At 46.6% G+C, this 25,534-nt stretch overlaps 1 protein-coding gene across 1 annotated transcript; it reads left to right on the top strand.

Annotated features, from left to right (window-relative positions):
- The first annotated feature begins 182 nt into the window (after positions 1 to 182).
- On the top strand, positions 183 to 25,515 carry LOC115547935 (ubiquitin-protein ligase E3A). Its single transcript, XM_030362447.1, has 13 exons — positions 183 to 518; positions 1,281 to 1,325; positions 2,536 to 2,879; positions 5,162 to 5,472; positions 6,115 to 6,489; positions 6,749 to 7,315; positions 13,348 to 13,492; positions 18,773 to 18,978; positions 19,721 to 19,885; positions 20,943 to 21,098; positions 21,287 to 21,360; positions 21,777 to 21,920; positions 22,439 to 25,515. Exons 1-13 carry the CDS (start codon positions 403 to 405, stop codon positions 22,557 to 22,559), a joined length of 2,769 nt encoding a protein of 922 aa, XP_030218307.1. The 5' UTR covers positions 183 to 402; the 3' UTR covers positions 22,560 to 25,515.
- Positions 25,516 to 25,534: the final 19 nt, after the last annotated feature.

The raw sequence follows: 25,534 nt of genomic DNA, 5'->3' as shown, positions 1-25,534 counted from the left end.
TGCTATTGCACTGAATTCAAATTAAATGTATTTTATTTGTGGTTAACTATTAACAATGCATTCATGAATTGTCTGGCAGTATTGAAAATAGTTTGACAATATAATTAATTCGGACCCTGATCCACCGACTTCACTCAAAGTTGCAGAATAAAGTTAATACATCATCTCGGGTACTTCAGACCCTCGGGTTTAGAAAAGAGGATACATTTGATCCCAGCTTGAGCCTGGTCCTGCCGCGGTGCATTGTGGGTCGATGGTTCGACCGCTGGCTGCTGAAGTCAAGATGGCGGTAAACATCAGAAAAAGGATAGAACACGCCACAAAAAGGCCTTGAATGAAGTTTTAATTTAATATTTAACACCCATCAGCTAGGACGGACTCACCGGTATTTCGGGAATATACATGCACCGACAGAATAACAACCGCGGGAGAAAGTGTCGTATGAATCCCGACGAGAAGGAGGACCGTGAGTGTGCGCCACCGCAGGCCGAGAGCAGCCCCGCGGGAGGGTCCGACCGGTGGGTACGCGCCGCAGGAAAGAGCCGCGGCTTCATGGGGGAGGCCTGACGTTAGCTTTAGCCTCTCTCTCGGGCTAACTTGCTTGTCAACAGTTATTGACAAGATTATCAATAACTAATACTTAAATGTAATATATATTGTATCAAGCACTTATAATAAGACACATTTTTTTCTCGCAATAGTGAGTGGTATTGTTACATAATTAAAGCAAAATGCAAGATGGTTGTCTAGCGTTAGGACCGTTAGCTTAGCGAGTTAACATTAGCCGCAGCTCAACGTCATACACGCATCCGCCTGTTAGCGGCTAGTTAGCAAGGCAGCTTGTTTGTTAGTAGGTCTGACAACTTTGCTTCGGCTGAATGCAGTGAGCACCGTGTCACCGCATCACCGTCACTGGTGAAAACTACGAGGTGAGGCGGGTGTTTAATGGGTTTGGACGCGGCTCATGACTTGGTACCACCGGGACTTATTGGGCCTGATGTGTACCCGTGCTGGGGTTAGGAGGGGGGATGGCTCTGTGTGAAACACCGGCTCATGTTTCGCATGCCCGCCCGCAGCCCGGCTCTGCACAGCCCGCTCAGGTGCCTCATCACAGAGGTACCGGGGCACGGGTGTCGGGGAGCGCTGCTGATGGTGCACAGCACAGAGCGTCATTGGAAGCCTGTTTGTTGCAGTTATCTTCGCACACGCACGCACACGTACACGTTTATTATTGATACGGTGATTGATGGGATGGTTTCTTTTTTTTTCTGTTCCTTCAGAGAACACGACGAGACTCAGGCAGAAAACCCCGAAGCAAGCCGAATGTAAGCACAAAACTGAAGTGTGTGTGTGTGTGTGTGGGGGGGGGGGGGGGGGGGGGGGGGCGACACTCTGTGTCTATCTGTTTGTGTGTGTGGCTCTATCTGTGTTTTTGTGTCTCTCTCTATGTCTGTGTGTGTGTCTCTATCTGTGTGTTTGTGTGTCACTCTCTCTATGTCTGTGTGTGTGTGTCTGTCCGGCTGTCCGTTTGTGTAGCTGTGCACGCAAACAGAAGTGTGTGTGTGTGGGTGTTCCGTTTGTGCAAGTCTGTCTGTTGTGTGTGTCCTGTTTGTGTTTGTGTAGGTGTCTTCCCTGTGTGTGTGTGTGTGTGTGTGTGTGTGCCTGCCTGCCTGTTTGTGTATCTGTGCAAGCATACAGAAGTGGGCATTTGTGTGTTTGTGTTTGTGTGTTATATGATCATATATTGCAATGCTTGGAAAGCGATCTCTTGCTGGTTTACAACAGACAGCCAGGTTTGACTGCTTTACAGGACAACTCCCGTTGATAGTCTGTGTATATCTTAAGCATCTCGGGGCATGGATGTATTGTAGAACATGTGACACTTCTCTTCACTCTGTTCGCCTGATGTGGTGTCAGACCAGTAAAAACGTCCGTGACAGTTCACAACCCTAAACCTTAACCCTTTATTGAATGCCACATAAATTAACCCTCAGGCTCAGTCATTAACATTTACATTTAGGTGGTTTTGCTCAAGCTTTTATCCAAAGTGACTTCCAACCATTCATACACACATCCGCACACCGACGGCGGAGTCGACCACTCAGGGCGACAGCCAGCTGGTCAGGAGCAGTCAGGGTGAGGCGTCTCGCTCAGGGACGCCTCACCCTTCAGGTCACCAGTCAACCCAATCTACCTTCTGAGATACTGTGGCCCGACCTATATAAAGCCTGTAATGGTCAGGAATGTTCACTACATTGTTTTAAAAGTTAGAAACTGCATTTTGGAGGATCGAGGCTTTCGCGATAATATTCCAAATTACAACCCTTGATTTTACATTGTTGTGTTGCTTATAGAATAACGTCAAAATATAAACTCATCGAAACCCCCATCCCTTCCCTTCATAAGTGGCGTTTCTTGCAGTGTTGCCAGATTGAGACAGATTTCATGCCCAACTTGGCAACACTGGTTTCCTGACGTTAGTCTCCTGCTCCCTCCCTTCACACTTCGCGTTTCCTCCTCCCCCTCCCCTCACAGGAAGCGGGCGGCCGCCAAGCATCTGATAGAGCGCTACTACCACCAGTTGACCGAGGGCTGCGGCGATGGCGGCTGCTCCAACGTGGGCTGCGCCTCGTCCCCCGGCTTCCTCCGCACCGACAACAATGCGGCCGCAGTGCGCTCGCTGGAGCTCTACAAGGCGGGGGCACCACTCTGCGACCCCCACCCCTCTAAGAAGGGCACCACCTCGGCCCACGTAGAGAGCAGCGCACTGGCGGCTGCCGCCGCCGCTGCCGGGGGGGTTAGGGGAGGGGCGGAGGCGTGCGGGAACAGCCGTGTGAACCACAGGGAAGGCGGGCATTTTGTGCGGGAGGACTTTAAAGGTGAGGTGTAGCCCATGTTGGTTGGTGTGTTGGTTGGCTTGTCTGTTGTAGGGCTGTGCGTTTAATTGAATTTTGATCGCGATTTTAGCTTCAAACAATCATGAAATTAACATTCTAGTTTTTCGATATTTTTTTTTTTTAAATGTATTATAGAAAGGGCAAAACAGCCGGATACATATCTGTATGTTATTTTAGATTGGAACAATTTCTTTTTGTGTATTTTTCTAAGGCGAAATTTCAAAGTTCTCAGTTCCAAAGTTTTTTTGGGAGAGACATGCTGAATAAATACAACATGTTTTCAAACTCAAAAATAATCGTTTGACTAATCGTGATTTCAATATTGACCAAAATAATCGTGATTATGTTTTTTCCGATAATCAAGCAGCCCTAGTGTGTTGGTTGGTGTTTTGGTTGGCTGCGCGAGGGCCGCCTCTAACCTTCGACCTGGGATTTTGGAGTGAAACCGTGACGACTCGAGGCGTCGTTTTGTCTTCTGCGTTTACTTTTACGATTAGGGCGTTTTACCTCCCTTTGTGCGTGAGGACTTTAGAGGTGAAGTGTTGTTAGGTGGTTTTCCCTGGCGGTCATGACAACGTATGCATGTTTAATGTCTGCTAAGCCAGAAAAATCTGCTAGCGGGAGTATTCGTGTCCACTGAGAACACCTCTCAATAAGTGTGTGTGAAATGGCTCGTTTGCGCTCAAACTTTTCTTCCATGGAACAGTTCCCAGTCGGTGGTGCGGAAGTCCTGCCTCCCGGCTACCCGCAATGTTTACATCTTCTCAGGGGCGTGAATTTACCGACGCACACGCAAAGCATTCGACTAAATGCGACAGAGTGGGCCTGCTGACTAATCACAGCAGACTGGGATGCTCGGGGAGGGATCAAGCATTCGATTAACGCTGAAGGTATCAAATGGACTTTCATTCCACTCTATGGTCCTCATCATGGAGGAGCCGCTCATCCGGATAATCAAAAAGATCCTCTACTCCGTCACAAGGGAACAGACCCTGGATGACGAGAGTCTCCAAACAGCTTTATGTGAAGTAGAGGCGATCATGAATGACCGGCCAATCACGTTTTTATCTCAGGATGTGAAGGATCTAGAACCTCTGACACCCAACCACCTGCTTCAAATGAAGCGAAAGCCTACTCTTCCACCTGGACTCCGACAAAAGTGATACCTATTCCAGAAGAAGATGGAAACTTAACAAACCCAATACATAGCTGATATCTTCTGGAAACGCTGGACACGCGGGTACCTCCCATTGCTACAGGAGAGACAGAAATGGAATACGGTTAAAAAGAATCTAAAGTATGGAGAAATAGTGCTGATTATTGATGAAAGCTCACCACGCAACTCCTGGCCCATGGGCAGAGTCACGGAAACCTTCCCCGACAAAAAAGGACATGTACGTCGGGTCAAGATCAAAAAACAAAATGGCACCCTGGAAAGGCCCATCACAAAGCTGTCCCTTCTACATGACATGACCTGATGAGACAGGCCTTACCTATGCCCTTTTTTCTTATTGGAACCCTGAAACCTTAGATCAACCTTTTTTTCCTCTTTTTCTCAAACAAGCACCTTTTCTTTTTTATGAACTTTGTAAATGGACTATTGGAACTACCTTGGATTATTTTTTGGCTCATTTTTGAAATTCTATGGTCAATCTTGAATATTGTCATAAAGGACTCTTGAGTGTATGCTTCCTATGCAAATGTATGAATTGTCCTATACCGGTCAATTAGGGACCGGAGTGTTGAAGCCATTACACTGATTTGTGTTTTACCTATGTCATATTTATTATATTCATGTGAGTAACTTAAAATGAAACACTATTGATCATGTTGACGTGAAATGATGATGATGATGATGCAATGATGATGTCAGCGGGTGGTAACTCTATATGTAGACGTCACCTCAGCACAGGTGTTTGGCTAGAGAGCGGAAGGGCAAACGATTTCCAACCGCATTACGAGATGAAGCGAGTTTTCTGTTTAAAATGAGTTTAATTTATTTGCTGTTACGGTAACGCATTAAAAGATCGCATTGTGACACTACTAAAGGATGAGTGCGTTGATTTACTGACCGCTCCTACACTGGCCTTAACGCGACATGATACAAATCAGACCGTTTTTGAAAGAAATTGGTTTTGCAGAAATGAACAGTGGGAGGATAATAACTAATATTTGCTACCATACAGGCATGTTACCCTATTCTAGTCGTGACCCCAAATGGAAATATTAACCCCTAAAAAGCATGATATCACCCCCCTCTCCAGACGTGAGCTTCCTGACGGAGGACAAGGTGTACGAGATCCTGGCCCTGTGCGCTGCCAAGGACGACTACTCGCCTCTGATCCGCGTGATCGGGCGCGTCTTCTCCAGCGCGGAGGGGCTGGTGGCATCGTTCCGCCGGACCACCCCCCCAACCAAGGAGGAGCTTAAGTCCCTCCAGGGCAAGGACGAGGACAAAGACGAGGATGAAAAGGAGGTGGAGGACCAGATGGAGGAGGACCCGCCCGCCTCCTCATCGCTGTCGCACGTCGCCGGGGGTGAGGGAGGCGGGGGAGGACCCACGGGGGCCGACGAGGTAGGGCTTGGAGATAAGGAGGGGCTTTGATCGTGGTTTTGGTTTTTGGTGAAACAATCTCCAAATGAATATATATATTTTTTTGTGTATTTATTTTCATTTAATTCATTTTTATTTTCTTTATTCTGATTCATTTAATTCTATAATGCTTTATAGAAATTGAACAGCTCGATACATATTTGTACATTCCTTTCGATTTAAACCTTTTCGATGTGAAGGATTGTCTTTATTGATTTTCTTTGCAGTGTTATTTTGCAGAGAAATGTTTTCTCAAAACACATAAATAACCGTTTGAATAATCGTAGTCGTCATCTCCCCCTTTACCCCATTAAGGCCATGTCCTCTCTCTCTCTCTCTCTCTCTCTCTCTCTCTCTCTCTCTCTCTCTCTCTCTCTCTCTCTCTCTCTCTCTCTCTCTCTCTCTCTCTCTCTCTCTCTCTCTCTCTCTCTCTCTCTCTCTCTCTCTCTCTCTCTCTCTCTCTCTCTCTCTCTCCCTCCGTCTTCTTTCTGTATCTCTCACTCTCTCTCTGTGTCTCTCCTCTCTGTGTCTGTCTGTCTGTCTCCCCTCTCTCTCTGTCTCTCCTCCCTCTCTAACCCTCGACCAAAATAATCCTGATTCTGCTTTTCCTTCCCCTTAATGCAGCAGCCCTGGGCGGACGAGGTGTCGGTGGACGCGGAGGCGGTGCGGCGGGTCTATGCGCGCCTGCTCTCCAACGAGCGGGTGGAGGCGGCCTTCCTCAACGCGCTGGTGTACCTCTCGCCCAACGTGGAGTGCGACCTGACCTACCACAACGTGTACTCGCGCGACCCCCACTACCTCAACCTCTTCGTGATCGTCATGGAGAACAGCAACCTGCACAGCCCAGAGTACCTGGAGATCGCGCTGCCGCAGTTCTGCAAGGCCATGAGCAAGCTGCCGCTGGCCGCCCTGGCCAAGCTTGCCCGGCTGTGGTCGCGGCAGGGTGCGGCATCGTTGCGGCGCATGCTGGAGACCTTTCAGCAGCTCATCACCTACAAGGTGAGGAGGAGTCACTGTTACGGTTTTACCTTTAGTGGGTGCTTTTAACCAGAGCAAGTTGTAAGTAAGTGGTCTACACTTACACATAGGCTAATGGGATAGGCTAAAGGGGATAGGGGAGTAAGACGGGTGAGGGGGAGAGGCTATGCAGAGTCTAGCTGACCTCTGACCCCCTAGCTGACCTCTGACCCCCTAGCTGACCTCTGACCCTCTAGCTGTCCTCTGACTTCTAACCCTAGCTGACCTCTGACCCCTGCAGGTGATCAGCCATGAGTTTGGCGGACGTAACCTGGTGAACGACGACGAGGCGGTGGTGGGCGCCACGCGCTGCCTGAAGATCCTCTACTACGCCGACGTCCTGGGCGGGGAGGTCGACACAGGCCACAATGAGGAGCCGGACGACGAGCCCGTCCCCGAGTCCAGCGAGCTGACCCTCCACGAGCTGCTGGGGGAGGAGCGGCGCAACAAGAAGGGCCCCCGGGTCGACCCCCTCGAGACAGAGCTGGGGGTCCGGGCCAGCGACTGCCGCCGACCCTTGGTCCCCTTCGAGGAGTTTGTGAACGAGCCGCTGAACGAAGTGCTGGAGATGGACAAGGACTACACCTTCTTCAAGGTGGAAACGGAGAATAAGTTCTCGTTCATGACCTGCCCCTTCATCCTCAACGCTGTGACGAAGAACCTGGGCCTGTACTACGACAACCGCATCCGTATGTACAGCGAGCGACGCATCACGGTGCTGTACAGCCTGGTGCAGGGTCAGCAGCTGAACCCCTACCTGAGGCTCAAGGTGCGGCGCGACCACATCATCGATGACGCGCTCGTACGGGTAGGTTGTGCGTCGTCGACTCGGTGCATTATGGAGTGATTTTAAGTGTTTTTTTGTGCAGGGATTAGAGTTAGGGTTTGTGGGATGATGTGGTTTTGGTTGGAACCGGTCCGAAATATCGGAGGGTTTTATCGGACGATATTCCCCCGAGTCCCGAATTATGGTTGGGATTGTGCGTTATGGAGGGATGAGTATGTTTTTTGTGCAGGGCTTTGAGTTGGGGTTTGTGGGGTGATGTGGTCAGTGGTGGGACGGTATATCAGATGGTTTATTTTATTGGACGACCGAATCCGAATTATGGTTCAGATTAGGGATGGGCATTTGAAGAAATTTCCTTGATCGAGCATCGCTAGAGTTATCGATCAATTATCGATTAATCATTAACTTTTTTCTATAGGCTATATTGAAATTCCCGACAATACAAAATGCAGCATGTTTTTATCAATGAAATCTTTATTCCAACAATAATGTATGGGCCAACATTAATACAATACAGTTAACTTGGACTAACTTAAAATAATAAATACAGGCATTATAGGCCTATGAGGCGCTCGTAAAGTCCGAACAATGCGCCTACAGGGGCTCTTAAAGGTTTGGAAACGATTCAACAAGACTAAATCTGTAGCCTATTCCAATTACAATAAGTAGCCAACTTATAAGTAGCCAACTTATAACAATATTCAAACAAAGGCAGTAGGCTAAAAGTGGGCATTAAACTGTATAACTGTTTTGAAAAAAAGGCAGACATATCAGTGTTTCCCCTACCATTGTTCAGGCCTGGCGGGCCGCCAGGCCAACGAGCGCCCCCGCCAGGCCAACAACCGGCCAAAAAAAAAAAAAAAATTTAAAGAGAATTTTTTTTTTTTTTTTTTAAATTAAAAAAAAAAAAAAAAAAAATGCGGTGTTGCGCGTGCGCAGATGATGCCCCATCATAACGGACAATCTGACAGCATTAAGTAATATCATCATTAGCATGGCACCACCAAAAAAACGTAAAAGGGATGAAGGACAAAAAGGTATTTCAAGGTTCTTCCTAAACACGGTGCCAAACGAGAGTACAGGTGGGGAAGAAGGGCGAGTGACAGGTGTGGAGGAACAAGTCAGAGGGGCAGAGGGAGGAGATCATTATCTCCTCCCAACACTTGTCAGTGTTGAATCATTATCAACCTTTGATGGCTAAGCAAGTGTTTTATATGGAAATAACCAACAAATACTCTAGCATCCCGTGAAAAATGTATAACAAATCACACTATCAGCTCTTACCACCGGGCCTAAAAAAAATTCTAGGGGAAACACTGCATATAATGCCTATAGGCTGCAGCCGGCGCGCGGAAAAGGCTCGCAACAAAAAGATGAGCCACCCATTTACAAACAATTGCATGAACTAGTCTATCTAAAAGAAATACCTTATTGAACACATACAAGGCTGAACTTGTTGCTAAAATATCACAGTTTTGGCAAAATGTAACGACTCCAAGAGGCACCAAGCCGAAAGAAAAGCGGAGCGAGAGACAACACGTTAAGAAAAAATAGAGCGACTCACATACGGTGGTGACTGTCCCTACTGTCCATAGCATACAGTAACTCCAGCCTACATATTTTTGTTTAGGAATATAAGCATGCTCGGGGGTCAGACGCGAACGCAGCCTTGTAACTGTCAGTCCAGCAGCAGAAAACACCCGCTCTGACGGGACCGAAGTTGCGGGGATGCAGAGGTATTGTCGCGCTAACTTTGACAGCCTGGGGAACCTTCTTCCATTCACTTTCCACCAGTCGGCAGGGTTATATTCAATTAAATACTTCAAGACTCACAGTATGCAACACAACGTCCTTTTGATCGATAACAATATAAATTGATCGACGCATTTCTTAACGATCAATTATCGAGCATCGATTAATTATGCCCATCCCTAGTTCAGATCGTGCGTTATGGAGAGATTTGAAGTGTTGTTTTTTTTGTGCAGGGATTTCAGTTGGGGTTTTTGGGATGATGTTGGTTGTAGTGATGTTTATATTAAAATTAACTATTCATATGCTATATTCAAAATGCATTGAAAATGTATCGTTAATTCTCCCGCGTTTACATGGACACTTGTAAGAACAGCTCAATCGGAATAGAAAATTATCACATATACGCCTCAATCGGAATACAGGGGGTTCGCAGTAGTTTGCATTTGTTCCGTCTGTACTTTTATGCACACCGAACTGGACCGCTGTCAAGGAAAGTGTTTTTTTCTTTTTTTGCATCGTTCACGTCTTTCTTAGCACTCCGAAAGTAGTCCGCTAACTTATCAACCCCAGTGTTTCCCGTTACTAATCTATGTCAAAGTCTTATGTGGACTATTTCTCAGCTGAACAACACAACGAATGGTAATTGTAAAAAAAATTTTGCATTAGTTTTATCGATGAAAAATTCACGTCATCGACGAAATTCTTAATTATCAATTAGTCGATCCTCGATTAATCATGCCCTTCCCTAGTTGGTTGTTCTGGGTCGGACAATACATCGGATGGTTAATTTTGTCGGAAGACCGTATTCAGAGTTATGGTTCGGATCGTGTGTTATGGAGGGCTGAGTGTGTTTTTTGTGCAGGGATTTGAGTTTGGGTTTGTGGGATGATGTGGTTGTTTTGGGTTGGAGGTCGGACAATATATCGGATGGTTGAATTTTATCGGACGATATTCCCCCGAATCCCGAGCCATGGCTTGAATTGTGCGTTACGGAATAATGCAGGTCATTGGTTCGTTTAGCACATGGTTTTAGGAAGCCCAAGCAATATTTGGAATATCGGCCGATATATTGATATCGATAATCTTTTATTCCCTAATTTAGGCATCCGTCCCTAAAATCCAGTATCGGTCAGGCTCTATTTTGTAAACAACCTTGTATTTGATTTCAAGCACTCCGAGACCGGATGATACATTTACTGATATGACTTGTGGAAAGAGATTGTCTGACTGCTAGAAGAAACAATGAAGGGATGAACACAACAAAGAGAGATTCTAATACAGCTGAATTGCCAGTCACATCGTGTGTGTGTGTGTGTGTGTGTGTGGGGGGGGGTGGGGGGGTGGGTGCTCTAGTGTGTGTGTGTGTGTGGTGGTTCTATCCTCATCTCTAGTGGTGAGCTCTAGTGTGAGTGGTGGTTCTGTCCTCATCTCGTGTGAGTGGTGGTTCTGTCCTCATCTCGTGTGAGTGGTGGTTCTGTCCTCATCTCGTGTGAGTGGTGGTTCTGTCCTCATCTCTAGTGTGTGGTGGTTCTGTCCTCATCTCTAGTGTGTGGTGGTTCTAGTGCTGAGCTCTAGTGTGAGTGATGGTTCTGTCCTCATCTCGTGTGAGCTCTAGTGAGTGATGGTTCTGTCCTCATCTCGTGTGAGCTCTAGTGAGTGGTGGTTCTGTCCTCATCTCTAGTGTGAGCTCTAGTGTGAGTGGTGGTTCTCATTAGGGATGTGAATATCTCAAATTTTTCATGGTTGAATAATCAGTGGGTGGTATGAACGAATAATCGATTATTCGATGTGTGCCGACATTCACAAAGGCAGCCATGGATCATCGGCAAGAATTCCAGGGTTACCGCGGGTTTGTTGAAGGTATTAAAAGGTAGTAAATTAAATTAGCCCAAATTAAGGCCATTAAAAAGTATTAAACGTCATCTGACAAGGTATTACATTTCCAACAAGGCCTATGAGTTTTTCAATTTGTGTAATTTAAGGCCTATCTCCTAAAACTACTAAAAATTGCGTGGATTTATTTTTATGTTGCGAGTAGGACCTGAGCGATATCAATGATGTCAGGTGGTGCGTGGCGCTGAAACAAACTGGATATACCCGGCTGGCTTGCTGCCAAACCACTTCGCTAGTTCGCTTCTGTTAGTTCAAATTCATTTGAAAGACAATAATGGGGAAATGCTAATTTTCGGTCCTCTGGCTGGAGCAATCGATATTTAAAGAATGATCGCAAAAAGAACATTTGTTTGACCGGTTGCCATGGTTATATCAGTCTGGTTAGGATTTGGTGCTACGGCCCTGAGCTGGTATATTGTGAAAAATGCATTGAACTGTATTCAGAAAACGCGGGCATATGTTATAGACCCTATAGTTTCTGTGGTATAAAGGCTGGGGCGAATTTCGAATTATAAATATGTACGCTTTATGTTGAAATTATAGGCCGTCTCGATTCCCATTGAAACAAATTGCGCGGTGATTCGGTCTTCAAAACGAGAGCTGGTAAATTGTGAAAAATTAATTAAACGTTAATCAGACAACGCTGTTAAATGCTATAGGCCCTAGAGTATCTGTGGTATAAAGGCTGGGATGAATTTGAATTATAAATATGTACATCGCGTAACGTTAGCTCTCTGGATCATAGCTGAGCGGACTAGAATACCTCCCCTTGCCAAGTCGTAGCTAAGGTCCATCCTATTTGCTGGAGGAGTGAAGAACGTTTCCGTTGCATAAGAACCTTACGCGAGGGTATGATTGTTCCAGGTATTAGTCAAACCCTCAGGCGTTACCAGGGAAACAAATGTATGGCTTTTGAAACACTTTATATTTGGATTGTAAAACGCATACAAATATAAATGACTGGTCTTAATTTATTTTCTTTTGCAAGTGACCATGGTATATGCGGGATAAGGCCCTTCAAGGTATCCATTATCAGGAATTAATGGACTTCGCGGAGGCAACCGTCGACATGGAGGCAGGCCTCCAGGTCGTCCATTAATTCCTGATAATGGACACGTTGGGCATTATCCCTTACATATTCCTCTGTATTGTGTATATTGTTTTTCTGTACATGATTATAATAATAAAAAAAACTAATAGTGCTACATAACCAACATTAGTTCCATCCGTTAATTCTTGTTTATTTGAATGGGAAAAACTGTTAACGGCCCAAATGTTATAAATTCAACAAAAATTCTGTCCTAATCTCCAGTGTGAGCTCTAGTGTGAGTGGTGGTTCTGTACTAATCTCCAGTGTGAGCTTTAGTGTGAGTGGTGGTTCTGTCTTCATCTCTAGTGTGAGCTCTAGGGTGAGTGGTGGTTCTCATGACTTTCCTCATCTCGAGTGTGAACTATTAGGGGTGGGAATCTCTTGGCACCTCACAATTCGATTCCGATTCAGAGGTCAATGATTCGATTGTAAAAGGATTTTTGATGCATCTCGAAGCATTTCTTTTTATGAACATTTCCATGCGGGATTTAAAAATATACATCTGAATTTGCTACTCAGTTTGCTAATCACTTCCTACTTTTGTGATGATCATTAAAGAAATCAACAGATTAATTACCTTGTCTAATATTTTATTAGAGAAAAAGCTTTGTCACAAATATGACTTTCAATGAACAATGCAATAATCAATGCAGCTTGCCTTACAACACATCTTTCTAATCTTTCTTTTCTATGTCATTAAAGTACAAGATGCTGTTAGTCAATTATAAGAATAAGAACTTGTTCGTTGTTCTTGTGTCTGGCTGTGAATTTTACGTGCATGCTATGCGTAGGCTGAATCGCAATCGTGTCCAGACAAATCTGATTGGCCAAAACACATTGAAGATAAATATAATATTTTTAAAAAAGAAAAAAGTCATATATGTTTTCTTTTTTTAATTCAGATTATTAAGAATCGAGACGGAATCGTTCTACACAGAATCGCGATGCATCGAAGAATCGATTATTTTTCCCACGACTATGAGCTATAGTGTGTGGTTCTGTCCTCATCTCTAGTGTGAGCTATAGTTTGTGGTGGTTCTGTCCTCATCTCTAGAGAGTGGTGGTTCTGTCCTCATCTCTAGAGAGTGTGTGGTTCTGTCGTCATCTCTAGAGAGTGTGTGGTTCTGTCCTCATCTCTAGTGTGAGCTCTAGTGAGTGGTGTTTCTGTCCTCATCTCTAGTGTGAGCTCTAGTGTATGGTTCTGTCCTCATCTCTAGTGTGAGCTCTAGTGGGAGTGGCGGTTCTCTCCTCATCTCTAGTGTTCGTGGTAGTGAGCTTTAGTAAGTGGCCGTTCTCACGCCTCTCCCTCCCCCTGTAGCTGGAGATGATCGCCATGGAGAACCCGGCCGACCTGAAGAAGCAGCTATACGTGGAGTTCGAGGGCGAGCAGGGCGTCGACGAGGGGGGCGTTTCAAAAGAGTTCTTCCAGCTGGTGGTGGAGGAGATCTTCAACGTCGACATAGGTGGGTGGAGGAGGTTCATGTTGTTCACAGGTGGTGAAGAGCTGGTGGATTAAACAAAATCAAACCAACATTTTTGTGATTGGTTGCTGTCACCGAGATCAGGAAGATTCAGATACATTTTTCATCTAGAATTCAATAGTTAAATAAAGATATATCAATCACTGCATATATAAATCTCAACACATCGGCCTGGCCTAAAGGAAAGGGAAGTTTATATGTCAACTGATTCCAATGTTGTGTTGGTCAGACTATAGAATGATTTATTGCCTGTTTAGTGAATAATCCAGAACATAAGGAACTTAATAAATTAAATAAATCGCATACTATACGACGCTAAAACCTAGCGGAACGGAAAACGTTAAACGCTAAAACGAAAACGTTGGTAGAATCTGTCTCCTGAGGTGTCATAAACCCTTGTTCAAGCAGGAGATCTAGCACATACGGGTTTCACGAAAAAGATACGTGGGCGGAGGTCATGAATGTCGTAAAAAAGCCAAATTGAATCATTGATAGAGCTGGGTATCTCCCCTGATTTCCCGAAACGATTCGATCTCGATTCATTATAAATTGTATCGGTTAGGGATACAATTGATTCTCATAGAACTAATGCCGTGAATTGAACAGCTTTTTTGCAAGTCTACATTAAATGATCGATCGTTGGATTTTATAAATCTATATCAGAAACATCAAATGAAGATCAATTTGAGTCAGAATAAACGATTCGATTTGAACCCAGCCCTACTTATTCCGTTTTGCGTTCCGCCCAGTTTTATCTTGACTTAGTCCACGTAATCGACCAAGAAAATTACAGCGATACTGCCTTCTTATGCAGTATGGCGCAAGAACGCAGGCGCGGTTGCGGCGTGCCTACATGCTTGCGCAATAGTCCTGTGTCTTCACTTTCACTGCTGGAGTTTGTTTCAGCATATAGCTGGTTTATCTATTTTGTTTGGTCTGCTTGACTTTGTAGACCTGCATTGGCTTTTGAAGTGATTCTGCTTCTTCACAAGCTCTCATTCCACACCGTACGAGATAGACGCTGGTAGCATGAAGCTGTCGCTGCATCTCAGACATCAATTTCGAAGGCATTTTCCAAAGCCAGTCCTTATGACAAAAAATGCCAGCGGTGGAACAAGATGAGAAACCTCATCACTGTTTACCTGTGTAAGGAAATGGTTCCCTTTCAAAATGTCGATAGAAAGGGCTTTAAAGATATGGTCAAAACACTCAATCCCAGGTAAGCGTTACCTGCCCGCACACTCTTCAGCCAAATTGAGATGCCAATATGATACGGCAAGGACCTCTCCTCGAGCAAGTGGAGAAAGAAATCCATACTATTAAATATTTCTGTTCTTCAGAGATTTTTTTTTTTTTTTAATTTAGAATAGATTTTTCGTTTTGCTGCCTAACCAGTATTTTACCACTTCAGAAACATTTATCTATCCAAATTAGAAGATAAAATGAACATACTGCAGGGCTAGAGAGTGCGACTGAATTTTCCATCTGGTCGCGCATGTGCGACCAGTAAATTTGCCCTTCTTTATTTTACACGTTAAACGTGAAAGGGCCGCGTCAATGAATCCGGAATCTTTAGCAGGCTAATGAGTGTAAGAAGGATAGGGAATGGCGCTAATGTGTCGAGGGGGAGGGTCCTAGAGATTATCGAGTGTGCGTAAACGTCTGTGCGAAGGAGAAAGATTTCACAACCTGCTACGTGCGATTACAATGAGCAAGCAAACTATTGACTTGTTCTTCCGACCTTTGGCCAGGCTGCCAGTGCAAGTCAGTCCTGCACGGGTCTTATTTTACAAACCCTGCACCCGCCCGTGTCTTATTTTACAAACCCTGCACCCGCCCGTACCCGCAATACTTCAAACCGCATCCGACCCGTGTTCCGACAGTAGCCCGACCAGACCCGACAGTAGCCCGACCAGACCCGCTATAAATTGATATCGACACCCGACCCGCACCCAATGGAAAATTAGAAACATTAGATGGAAATTACACTATCTGGTGTTCGGCTTGGTGCTTTAGATGGTTGTGCAAAAAAAGCACATCATCCACTGTTGACGGTTTTAGTTGACTCCTCCGCTCCTGATTATATCCAGCACCGGTGAAGTCTCGCTCGCAATCGCAAAACCTGCGCTGTTCAGGCGCCTAGTGAAAAAATAAGTCCGGACTCTGGAGCCCTGTACTGTGCTATAATACCGTTATGCCTCAAATCATACTGTGATGTTACTTTGGAAACCTGAAAGGACAACAATAGGGCCTATAATGACAAAACTAAGCAAAATAGGCATTGTGCTTGCTATTTAGTTAAACTCTTACCAGACACACACCTGCATGTGCATGTCTCTTACCAGACATATACCTTTTCTTAGAAATGATCTTGTCTATTCTAGGCTTAATGTAATTTGCTATGGCCCCTTTCAATACCGAGACCAGATGCTGGTCTGTGAGGCGGGATCTTTGGGATGTCTTATTCCGATTCATTACGGAGAACATCTGTTCGCACGAGTAGATGCTTCCAAACATAGACATAATGCGTGCAGCGTGAAGGCGAAGCTGTGGCATTGATTCAGGGAGTAGAGGTGTAAACTCAGAAGCCCCAATTGACTGGTATTGGGTCTTCGGAGCACCGTTACATTGCAATTCAATGAGTTCCAACTGCAAGTGCTGAGGTGCAGTGTCAACCAGAGTTCCCGTTGTCCGGTAATTACCGGTCTTGAGGAGGACCGAAAATTCTAAATGACTCCGGTCAGAATGACCGATTGGAAATAAGGCCCCGTCCACACGGAGCCGAAACGGGCGATGATGCGCTCCACTTTTTTCTGTGGAGAAAAAAGTGGAGCTCAAAAACGAAACCGGATCGTTTTATGCGGAACATTCAAGGTGCTGGTTCTCCACAGAAAAAAGTGGAGCGCATCAACCCTGCGCGCATACAGCATGCGCGCTGTATACAAACATTCAGTCACGAGGAGATTCAACCTTTTAAATTGAGCAGAAATATTTTTGAATGTGTTCATTTGAATTGTTTTTAAATATGCTGCAGTAGTCATTTGTTTATCCAATTCATGTAAAACAATGAGGGTTTTGATTGTAGCGTAGCCTGTGTGATAAAATAAATAAGTTGTTACATTTCGTGCACTCGCTCAAAGTGATCACTATAGACTAACTTAGGTTTATGAACTAAACGGCGGCAAGCTAGGGAAAGCCAGCGGCAAGCTTTGCTGAGTACCGGTATTTAACAACCATGGCGAATCAAAATATGATCACACACTTCTTCTTCTTCTTTATATAGCCTGCCAATCTATTTTTTTAAGTGCAATAAACACAGACAATATCCGGCCGATTTTCTTCCAATTTGACCGGTAAAATGAAACCTTCCCGGTCACATGACTGGCACCAGATTCTTCTAGCGGAAACACTGGTGTCAACATCAATTGCAAATGGATTTGCGAACAGATCAAGGTTGAATTTCTCTAATCCAAAATCAGCAAATCTCCTGCTGAATTCCGCTTTGAGCGTGTTCAGTTTGTCAGCATACACTTTGGTCGGGAATGGGATGGTGACTGTGTCACTGACTGACAAGTAGGAAAGTGAGCCAAGTTGCCTTGGCGCATCTGGCCCTCCCATAGACGCAGTTTCATTTGAAACGCCTTTACTGAGTCTCGCATTTCAGTGATCAGCTGCTTTCGACCCTGGAGTTTTACATTCAGGGCATTGAGGTGCTCCTTTACGTCAACGCCAAGTCGCTCAGACACTTTTCATCCTCAAGCTCGGGGGTGACCTTTTGTTTGCTTTCCATGAAACGAGCGACACTTTCCCCCGACTCGACCAGCGCAGTTTTCCTCCTCTAAAAGTGCCCTGAATTGCCGGCGATTCAAGCCCCGTGAACGAATGAAGTTCACCGTTTTGGTTACAACTGTCATTACATGTCCCATGCCCAACAGCTTTCCACAGAGGGCTTCCTGGTGGATGATGCAGTGGTAGTTGTGGAAGTGGAAGTTTCCTCCCGTGTGCCCCATCTTCTCTCGAACCAAACCGACCAAACCACGGACCTCCCCGCACATCGCAGGCTCACCATCCGTTGTCAGCCCAACAAGTTTATTCCACTGCAATTCTGATTCATTGATGCACCGTTCCACTTGTGTGAAAATGTCCTGTCCAGTAGTTGTCCCGTGAATCGATTTTAAATCCAAAAGTTCCTCAGTGACGGAAAACTGAGCATCCAACCCCCGGATGAATATGGAAAGCTGGGCAGTGTCCGTCCTGTCCGTACTCTCATCTGCAGCCAACGAATACGAAACAAATTCCTTGGCTTTAGTTTTTAGCTGGGTCTGTAAGTTGGAGGCCAGCTAATCCACCCGACTAGCCACGCTATTTCGGGAGAGGCTGATATCTGCAAATGCCTGCTTCTTATCGGGGCATACAACATCGCATACCTTTTCAATGCAATTTTTAATAAACTCTCCCTCTGTGAACGGCTTGCATGCTCTTGCTATTTCCTCCGCTATTATAAAGCTTGCCTTCACAGCTCCCTCACTGACTGTTGATGTGAGTAAACATGTTTTGCTGTTGTTGAGGGTTGCATTTTAATTCTTTGACTTTTTGCAGCCGCTGTTCCATGTCCATTTTTCCATAATGCTCATGCTTCGTTTCGAATTGCCTCCGAATGTTATATTCTTTGAAAACTGCCAATGACTCTTGACATACGAGACACATTGGCTTTTTTTTGTTTCCCTCCTTTCTTGAAATTGTCGATATTCATTGTCCACTTTCCTTTTTTTGGCCATTGTTTATGCTAGCTAGCTACCTTTGGAAAGGCAGATAGCGTTTACGTTGTTTGTATTGTCTCTGCGTGAGAGTGGAGCAAAGGAGTGGTGCGCGGGAGTGGAGCGTGGCAGCGGAGCGCTGCAGCGCCTCCTGTGTTTTAATGTTGTATTGTCATGGACGTAAATTTAAACACCAGCGCACGGGCCACATTAGATTGATTGTCAGAATTTATTGGCGGGCCTGCTTAAAAGTCGCGGAGGGCCGTGTCTGGCCCGCGGGCCTTGATATTGACATATGTGCCGTACAGCCTTAGCATGCCCAACACTAAATGGAAATATCAACAAATTGGCAACCCCTGCATAACACCCCCTCGCAACAAATAAAATGGACACAATGAAATAACAAACACTTGATTTTTTTTATATTAGTCATTTAGATCAGTTTTACCGGGTATGTATCCATTTTAGTGCCCGCATATTCTAAAATACCATCTCGGGTCCGCAGGCATGTTCACCTACGACGAGACCACCAAGCTGTTCTGGTTTAACCCATCATCGCTGGAGAACGAGGGGCAGTACACTCTGATCGGCATCGTGCTGGGCCTGGCCATCTACAACAACTGCATACTGGACGTCCATTTCCCCATGGTGGTCTACCGCAAGCTCATGGGCAAGAAGGGGACGCTCAGAGACCTGGCCGACTCCAACCCGGTACGGGTTGGATTTATTACGGGATGTTTTTTGTTTTCGGGAGCTCTCTCTCTGTCTCTGTCTCTCTCTCTCTGAATAAACATCTCAGTTTATTGCAGTTGATGCCCATCAAAGCAGAGTAATTTGGCGTAAAATGACTTTCTTTCTAGAAACTACAGTACTATTTCAACGATAAGATGGCAAGTAGATGTGTGTGTTAGTCATGACAGGGTTTGCAAAAATCTCGCCAACGATTTGAAAGCCAAGGCGGTGAGGATCTGAAAGCAGGCTGAAGTTTCACTTCAACCCAGGAAAGTCTGAGCGAAATCCCCTAAGATGCCTTAGCCTTGAGGAAGATGCTAATGGTTCAAAGAACAGCTGCATATCAACATGGCTGACCTGTGTGTGTGTGTGTGTGTGTGTGTGTGTGTGTGTGTGTGTGTGTGTGTGTGTGTGTGTGTGTGTGTGTGTGTGTGTGTGTCTCTGTCTCTGTCTCTGTCTCTGTCTGTGTCTGACTCTCGCTTGCACTCACTCTCTCTGTCTTGCTCTCTGTCTCTCCTGCAGCAGTAGAAGGAATAATTCTTGCCAAGGACAGTTTTATATATTTATTTATTTTTGGGACCTTGAAATTTGAAGAAGCAGAATAGTTTGGCATAAAATGACTTTCTTTCTAGATACGACAGTAGGTCTACTATGTAAACGACATAAAATGGCTGAGCAAGGAGAAGGATGTAAAAGTGAATCTTGTCTGTCTGTCTCCCAGGTGCTGTTCCAGAGCCTGACAGAGCTGCTCTCCTACGAGGGCAGTGTGGAGGAGGACATGATGATCACCTTCCAGATCTCCCAGACTGACCTGTTCGGGAACCCCCTGATGCACGACCTGCGGGAGAACGGGGACCAGATCCCCGTCACCAACGACAACCGGAAGGTGAGGAGGCCGCGCTTCACTTCGACCGTGGTGCTCTACCGTCGAAGAGAGATTAACACAAACGGTTCGAAGCACGCTTCGGGAGTGAACCGCCCACCCTAGCTTTAACTGGGATGGGGCCATCCCCCATCCCATTTATTCCAGCATTCAACGGCAATTCCAGTATCCCAACCACACTCACAAACATACTCTTTTATGCAAAGCGTCTTAAGGTACGGCCACACTGAACGCGTTACGCGCGTAGAAAATCATAATTTCTGCATAGGGAACCATTGGTTTAGGTGCGTAGATGCGTTACACACTCTGCTAAAGCAGAGCGTTAGCCTTGTTTTATGCACCTAAATAACACACCTACGCGCCCAACACACCTACGCGCGGAGTTCAAGGAATTTAACTTTTTAAGCTCTTACGTGTGACGTTTAGCTGCGATAGCCAATCAGCGTTGAGCTTGACCCGACGTCACTGGCAGAGAGACGAAGGACAGGCGCTCCGCAGCTGATTTGGAGCGCCTGTATTTGGTGTCCTGACGGGAGATCCTGGCACCAACCCGGGCTAGCAGGTCATCGAACATGGCCCCAGTTCCTGTAGGAGGTGGTGAAACTCACCCAGCTATGAGCGCCTACGGAGGATGTCATGCACCCAAACGCTCTCCTCCAACTCCCAAACAAATACAGCGCAGTGATGGTGGTGATCTCAGCCGTGTTTGCGGAGCAAAAGAAAAGTAGTGGGGGAAAATAAGTTTTGGGCGTGCTCATCGAGCTTTGTTGGCGCGTAAGGCGCGTTAGGCGCCGTGAACCATTTTTGTGACACAATGATCAAGCGGCAGGGTAGCCACGTTACACGTGTAATGCGTTCAGTGTGGCCGTACCTTGAGGATTAGTACAATTGTCGGAATTTTACGGGAAAAAAATAGAGACTGTACGGACAATCTCGTTTTTTTGTGAAACAAAACGTACGATTTAACATCCACCGTTCGAGAACTTTTATATTTGTCATTCTTTTATTTCTGTCAAATTTGTATTTCTTTAATGGCACTCTTATTGTGGCGGCGGTGCAGGAGTTCGTGGCCCAGTACGCGGACTACGTGCTGAACAGGACGGTGGAGAAGCAGTTCAAGGCCTTCAGACGAGGCTTCCACATGGTCACCAACGAGTCTCCGCTCAAGTACCTGTTCAGACCGGAGGAGATAGAGCTGCTCATCTGTGGGAGTCGGGTGAGGAGAGAGGGAGGAGAGGGGAGAGGGGGTGAGAGGTCGGAGGAGTGGGAGCTGAGAGAGGAAGGAAACTTCTCCATCTCACTCTCTTTATGTCTCTGTCTGTGTCTCTGTCTCTCTGTGTCTCTTTCTCTCTCTTTCTGTCTCTCTGTCTGTGTCTCTCTCTCTTATCTCTCTCTCTCGCTCAGAATCTAGACTTCTTGGCTCTGGAGGAGACGACAGAATACGACGGCGGCTACAACAGAGACTCCCGGATCATCAAGTAAGATAAACACAACACGTGAAGGGCTCATTTGTGGTTCCACGTCGACGCAACGCAAGGACCACGCAGACGCTTCAACGCAGTCGGGAACCTGTTGTGGTTCTGCGTCGGGTTTCAGCGAGCGGACCAATCACAGCCCTTGCTGCTGCGTTGCCTCGACACACGGTTAACATATTTGGGAGGCGCACATCAGGACCTTGTTGGGGACACAGAGCGGGTCCGAAAGGACGTAAGGGGTCCGTAACCCCCTTGCGTTGCGTCGACGAGGAACCATAATTAGCCCTTACGTGTGCTTACATTAAGTGCCAGGATGTACAAACACACAATAAGTGTGTATATTACGTGCCTACATTAAGTGTGTACATTAAGTGTGTACATTAAGGTCATACACTAATTGCCCTTTCCCCCCCCCTCAGGGAGTTCTGGGAGACCCTGCACTCGTTCGGAGACGACCAGAAGCGTCTCTTCCTGCAGTTCACCACGGGGACGGACCGCGCCCCCGTGGGCGGCCTGGGGAAGCTCAAGATGATCATCGCCAAGAACGGCCCCGACACCGAGAGGTAAGGGCCCCTATACCCCCCCCCCCCCCCCCGGCCATGATGTTTACCGTCTGTGTTGATGGGAGGACCTAGTGATGGATATACTGTTTAGCGTAACACCTAGCCTGTTTAGCCTAGCCACCTAGCCCCTTTAGCTTAGCCCCTTTAGCCTAGGTGCCTAGCCATTTTAGCTTATCCCCTTTAGCCTAGCACTGACTGCAATGTTAAAAGGGGCTAGGTGGGAGGGAGGGAGGGCGGGTTTGGCTGGGCGTGGGTGGTTTCATCTTCTCAGTACCATGCTCTAAGGTGCTAGGCTAAAGGGGCTCAGTGCTAGGCTAAATGGGCTAACAATAAGCTCCTTTTTAACATAGCATTTAGCCCCTTTAGCCTCTTTAGCATCTCACCTAGCCCCTTTAGTCTAGCATCTACCCTCTTAAGGCCAGCACTTTTGCCTATTACTTAGCCTACCCCCTGTAGCCTACTTTAGCCACTTACACTGTGTGTGTCTCTGTACCCCCCCCCCCCCCCCCCCCCTCCAGGTTGCCCACCTCCCACACCTGCTTCAACGTGCTCCTGCTCCCGGAGTACGGCACAGTGGAGAAGCTGAGGGAGCGGCTGCTGAAGGCCATCACCTACGCCAAGGGCTTTGGCATGCTCTGAGAGGCCCTCCCCCGACCCCTGTCCCCACCTTTACCCAGCCCTCAAACCCTGTGACCCCGCCCATCTCCACCCCCCACCTCATCACACACACCGCAGTCCTGACCGCCGATAAAAACACACAAAAAAACACAAAAAAATATGAAACGAGGACATGAAAAAGGGGATTTAACCACAGAACCGTGCGCTGTCGGGGGGGAAGGGGGGGGGGGGCTATGGGGGGGCAGGGCCATGTGGCTGGCCAACCACGGCTCAACAAACCCAGTAGTCCCGCTAGTCGTTGCTACTACTGCTACAACGATTATTACTACTACTACTTCTACTACTAGCCCCGCCCAATTCCCTAAGCCACGCCCCCGCCCCCCCCCTCCGATGTGAACCCCCCACCACATACATACTTACTTGAATGTGCTACGGCAACCATGGCAACCACGGCCCTCCCAAAAAAACAACCCAGGCTTACCCCCCTTCTTCTTTCCTTTCATTTTTTTTCTACGTCCACAGAGGATTTCACTTTTTTTTCGTAGTATTTATTTGGAAAAAAGATATCGGGTTTTCGCATTTTTTTCATTCTTTTGTTTTCTTTCATGGTGACCTTTAACCCCCAACCCCGGGGGTGTGGTGTATGTGTTCGGCACGGTCGGCATGGAAATGGTGCAGACTGCGGACAACGCATCGGAAATGGAACACCGGTCAATGACGGAAAATTGAGCTAAATCCCGACCGATAAAAAGCGGCCGAAGTCTGAAAAACGACCAAACAATCCGACTTCGTAGGTCTTTCCTCGCTTTGTACAAAGATCAGTCCGAAATAAATGTTTTGGTTTTCCTGTACCCCCCCCCACCCCCCGACCCACCCAAGCCTCTCCTACTATAGCATGTGGAACGCACCATTTTAACTAACAACGTCGACCCCACCCCCCCCCTCTCTATTTGGACCGGTCCGCGGAGAGACTTAAGTCAGAGCGGTGTAAGTGCACTTAGACATTTTCAGAATGTTTCCTTTGTCCGATATTTTTTTTTTTTTGCATACGATTTATTGTTTTGTTCTTGCCGCACATTGTGTCCTATTTCGAAAAACACGTTTTATTTCCATGTCTTCCTGTGACGACGATTCTCAATAAAACGAAACCAAGAACACGACAGTATTGTGTACGCTGAGGGGACCCTCTCTCTCTCACCCCCCCCCCCTCTCGCTCTCTCTCACTCACTCCCTCTCTCTCACTCTCTCTCTCACTGTCGCTCTCTATCTCTCTCTCAGCCTCTCTCTGGGCGAGCCAGACGTAGTGTGTGCTGGTACAAGGCAAACCCCCCCCCCCCCTCCCCTGGACCCTCGTTTACGAATAGACGGATCTGGGCGAGCGAGATCCAAGTGAAACACCCGCACCAGGGACTCAAACCCACCACCGCTCCGATATAGGATCTTCGGATAACATCCCAGCATTCGGAACCCCCCTTTGCAGATTTGTGAAAAAAGTTTTATTTTATTTAGCATTAATGATTATTACGATGACATAATTTGTGTCTTTATTTGGGTTTTCTTCTGTCACATTTTCTTTTTTTATCGGAACAAACGATTAGAAACGCTAGTTCGGGGGTTTTCGAGTCTTCGCTCATCTTCGCAAGTTCACCTTTGACCTGTCCTCCATTAGGTCTCCCGGGCCCCTCCTCCAATCACACAGACCCCCCCCAGGGGGTGGGAGGGGGGGACACCTGAGACCCCATGGGGGACAGGTCAAAGGTGAACTTGAGAAGATGAGCGAAGACTCGAAAACCCCAGACACAAATTATGTCATCATACAAAATAAAATAAAACTTTGTTCACAAATCTGCAAGGGCGTGGGGGGCTGGGGTGGGTGGGGGGGGGGGGGTTCCGGATGCTGGGAAGTTGTGAGGTTTGGTTGAGGGTTGGTGGTTTCAACTTCTTAGTGCCTTGCTCAAAGGCACTTTAATGGCAGTTAAATAAATAGGGTTTAGTGGAGGGGATCACTCGCCTGCTGCTCTACGCTTCCTTCCCTGCTCGACCGACGTTCAAACACACCGCTTCGTCGTCACAGCAATCACTACCCCGCCCTTCCAACCCCCCTTATCCAGGCGGGCAAGGAATGTGGGAGGGGGGTGGGTACCGGACTGGCTTGGACCGTATCCCAGCATGCATCACGGTTAGTGTCGTGGACCATACCCCCTGTCAAAGCACCCCCTTTGTGGAGAAGAGGCGAAAGTTTAAAGTTCGGCGGGAGAATTTGTTTGAGGCTACCTCGGTTAGCTTCCGTTATGCCACTCAGAGGAGGGCCCACTGGCACAATAACATAAACCTGGGCCGTCCTCGCTCTTCTGTTGCTCTTGTTCCACCATCTTCTTTAGTTTTTCCATCGGAAAATCCCTGGGCGGCGAGAAACCGATCTTTTCGACAAATTTTGTGTTTTCTTTGAGGGTTGTTTGGTTCGTTCTTTTACCTGCTTGAGATCTAGCCTGTTTGCTTGCCGGTGACGATCCAAGTGCCATAAATGAGGGTAGCAAGGAATCTTTTTATTGTTAATATAATTTAATAATAATTTCTTTTTTTTTTCTTTTTCGGCGGCCATCTTTGTTGTCCCGGCGCCATGAAAACGGGAAACTTTGTGTTGTTTAACAAAAATAAACACACAATTATACGAGATGACTCAGAAAACGTCAGTTGGGAAGCCGCCATCAGTTGCTCTGCGTTTCCATTTGTTGCCCTGTTTTGTTTTTTTTCTGCACCGTTGAATCTGCTGCTCACACGGACATCGTACGCTTAGGACTCTAGCGCCGGATAAAAATGAAACGATGGCGAGGCATCGGAGAGCCCCCTCGCCCGTAGACGGCTTTGAATCGACGGTAACACTTTAAGGGATGAGATGATTTAAAGACTAAAGGCTATGAAGTGATGAGTGTTGTGTAAACATGCTAAATAAAAGTGACAGCTTTTTTTTACAGTTTGTATCGTGTGGGCATCGT

The sequence above is a fragment of the Gadus morhua genome, chromosome 7 (genome assembly GCF_902167405.1).
Source record: "Gadus morhua chromosome 7, gadMor3.0, whole genome shotgun sequence".
NCBI classification, from domain to species: Eukaryota; Metazoa; Chordata; class Actinopteri; order Gadiformes; family Gadidae; genus Gadus; species Gadus morhua.
The sequence above is the reverse complement of the archived record's forward strand: the minus strand, read 5'-3'. Positions and strand labels throughout refer to the sequence as shown.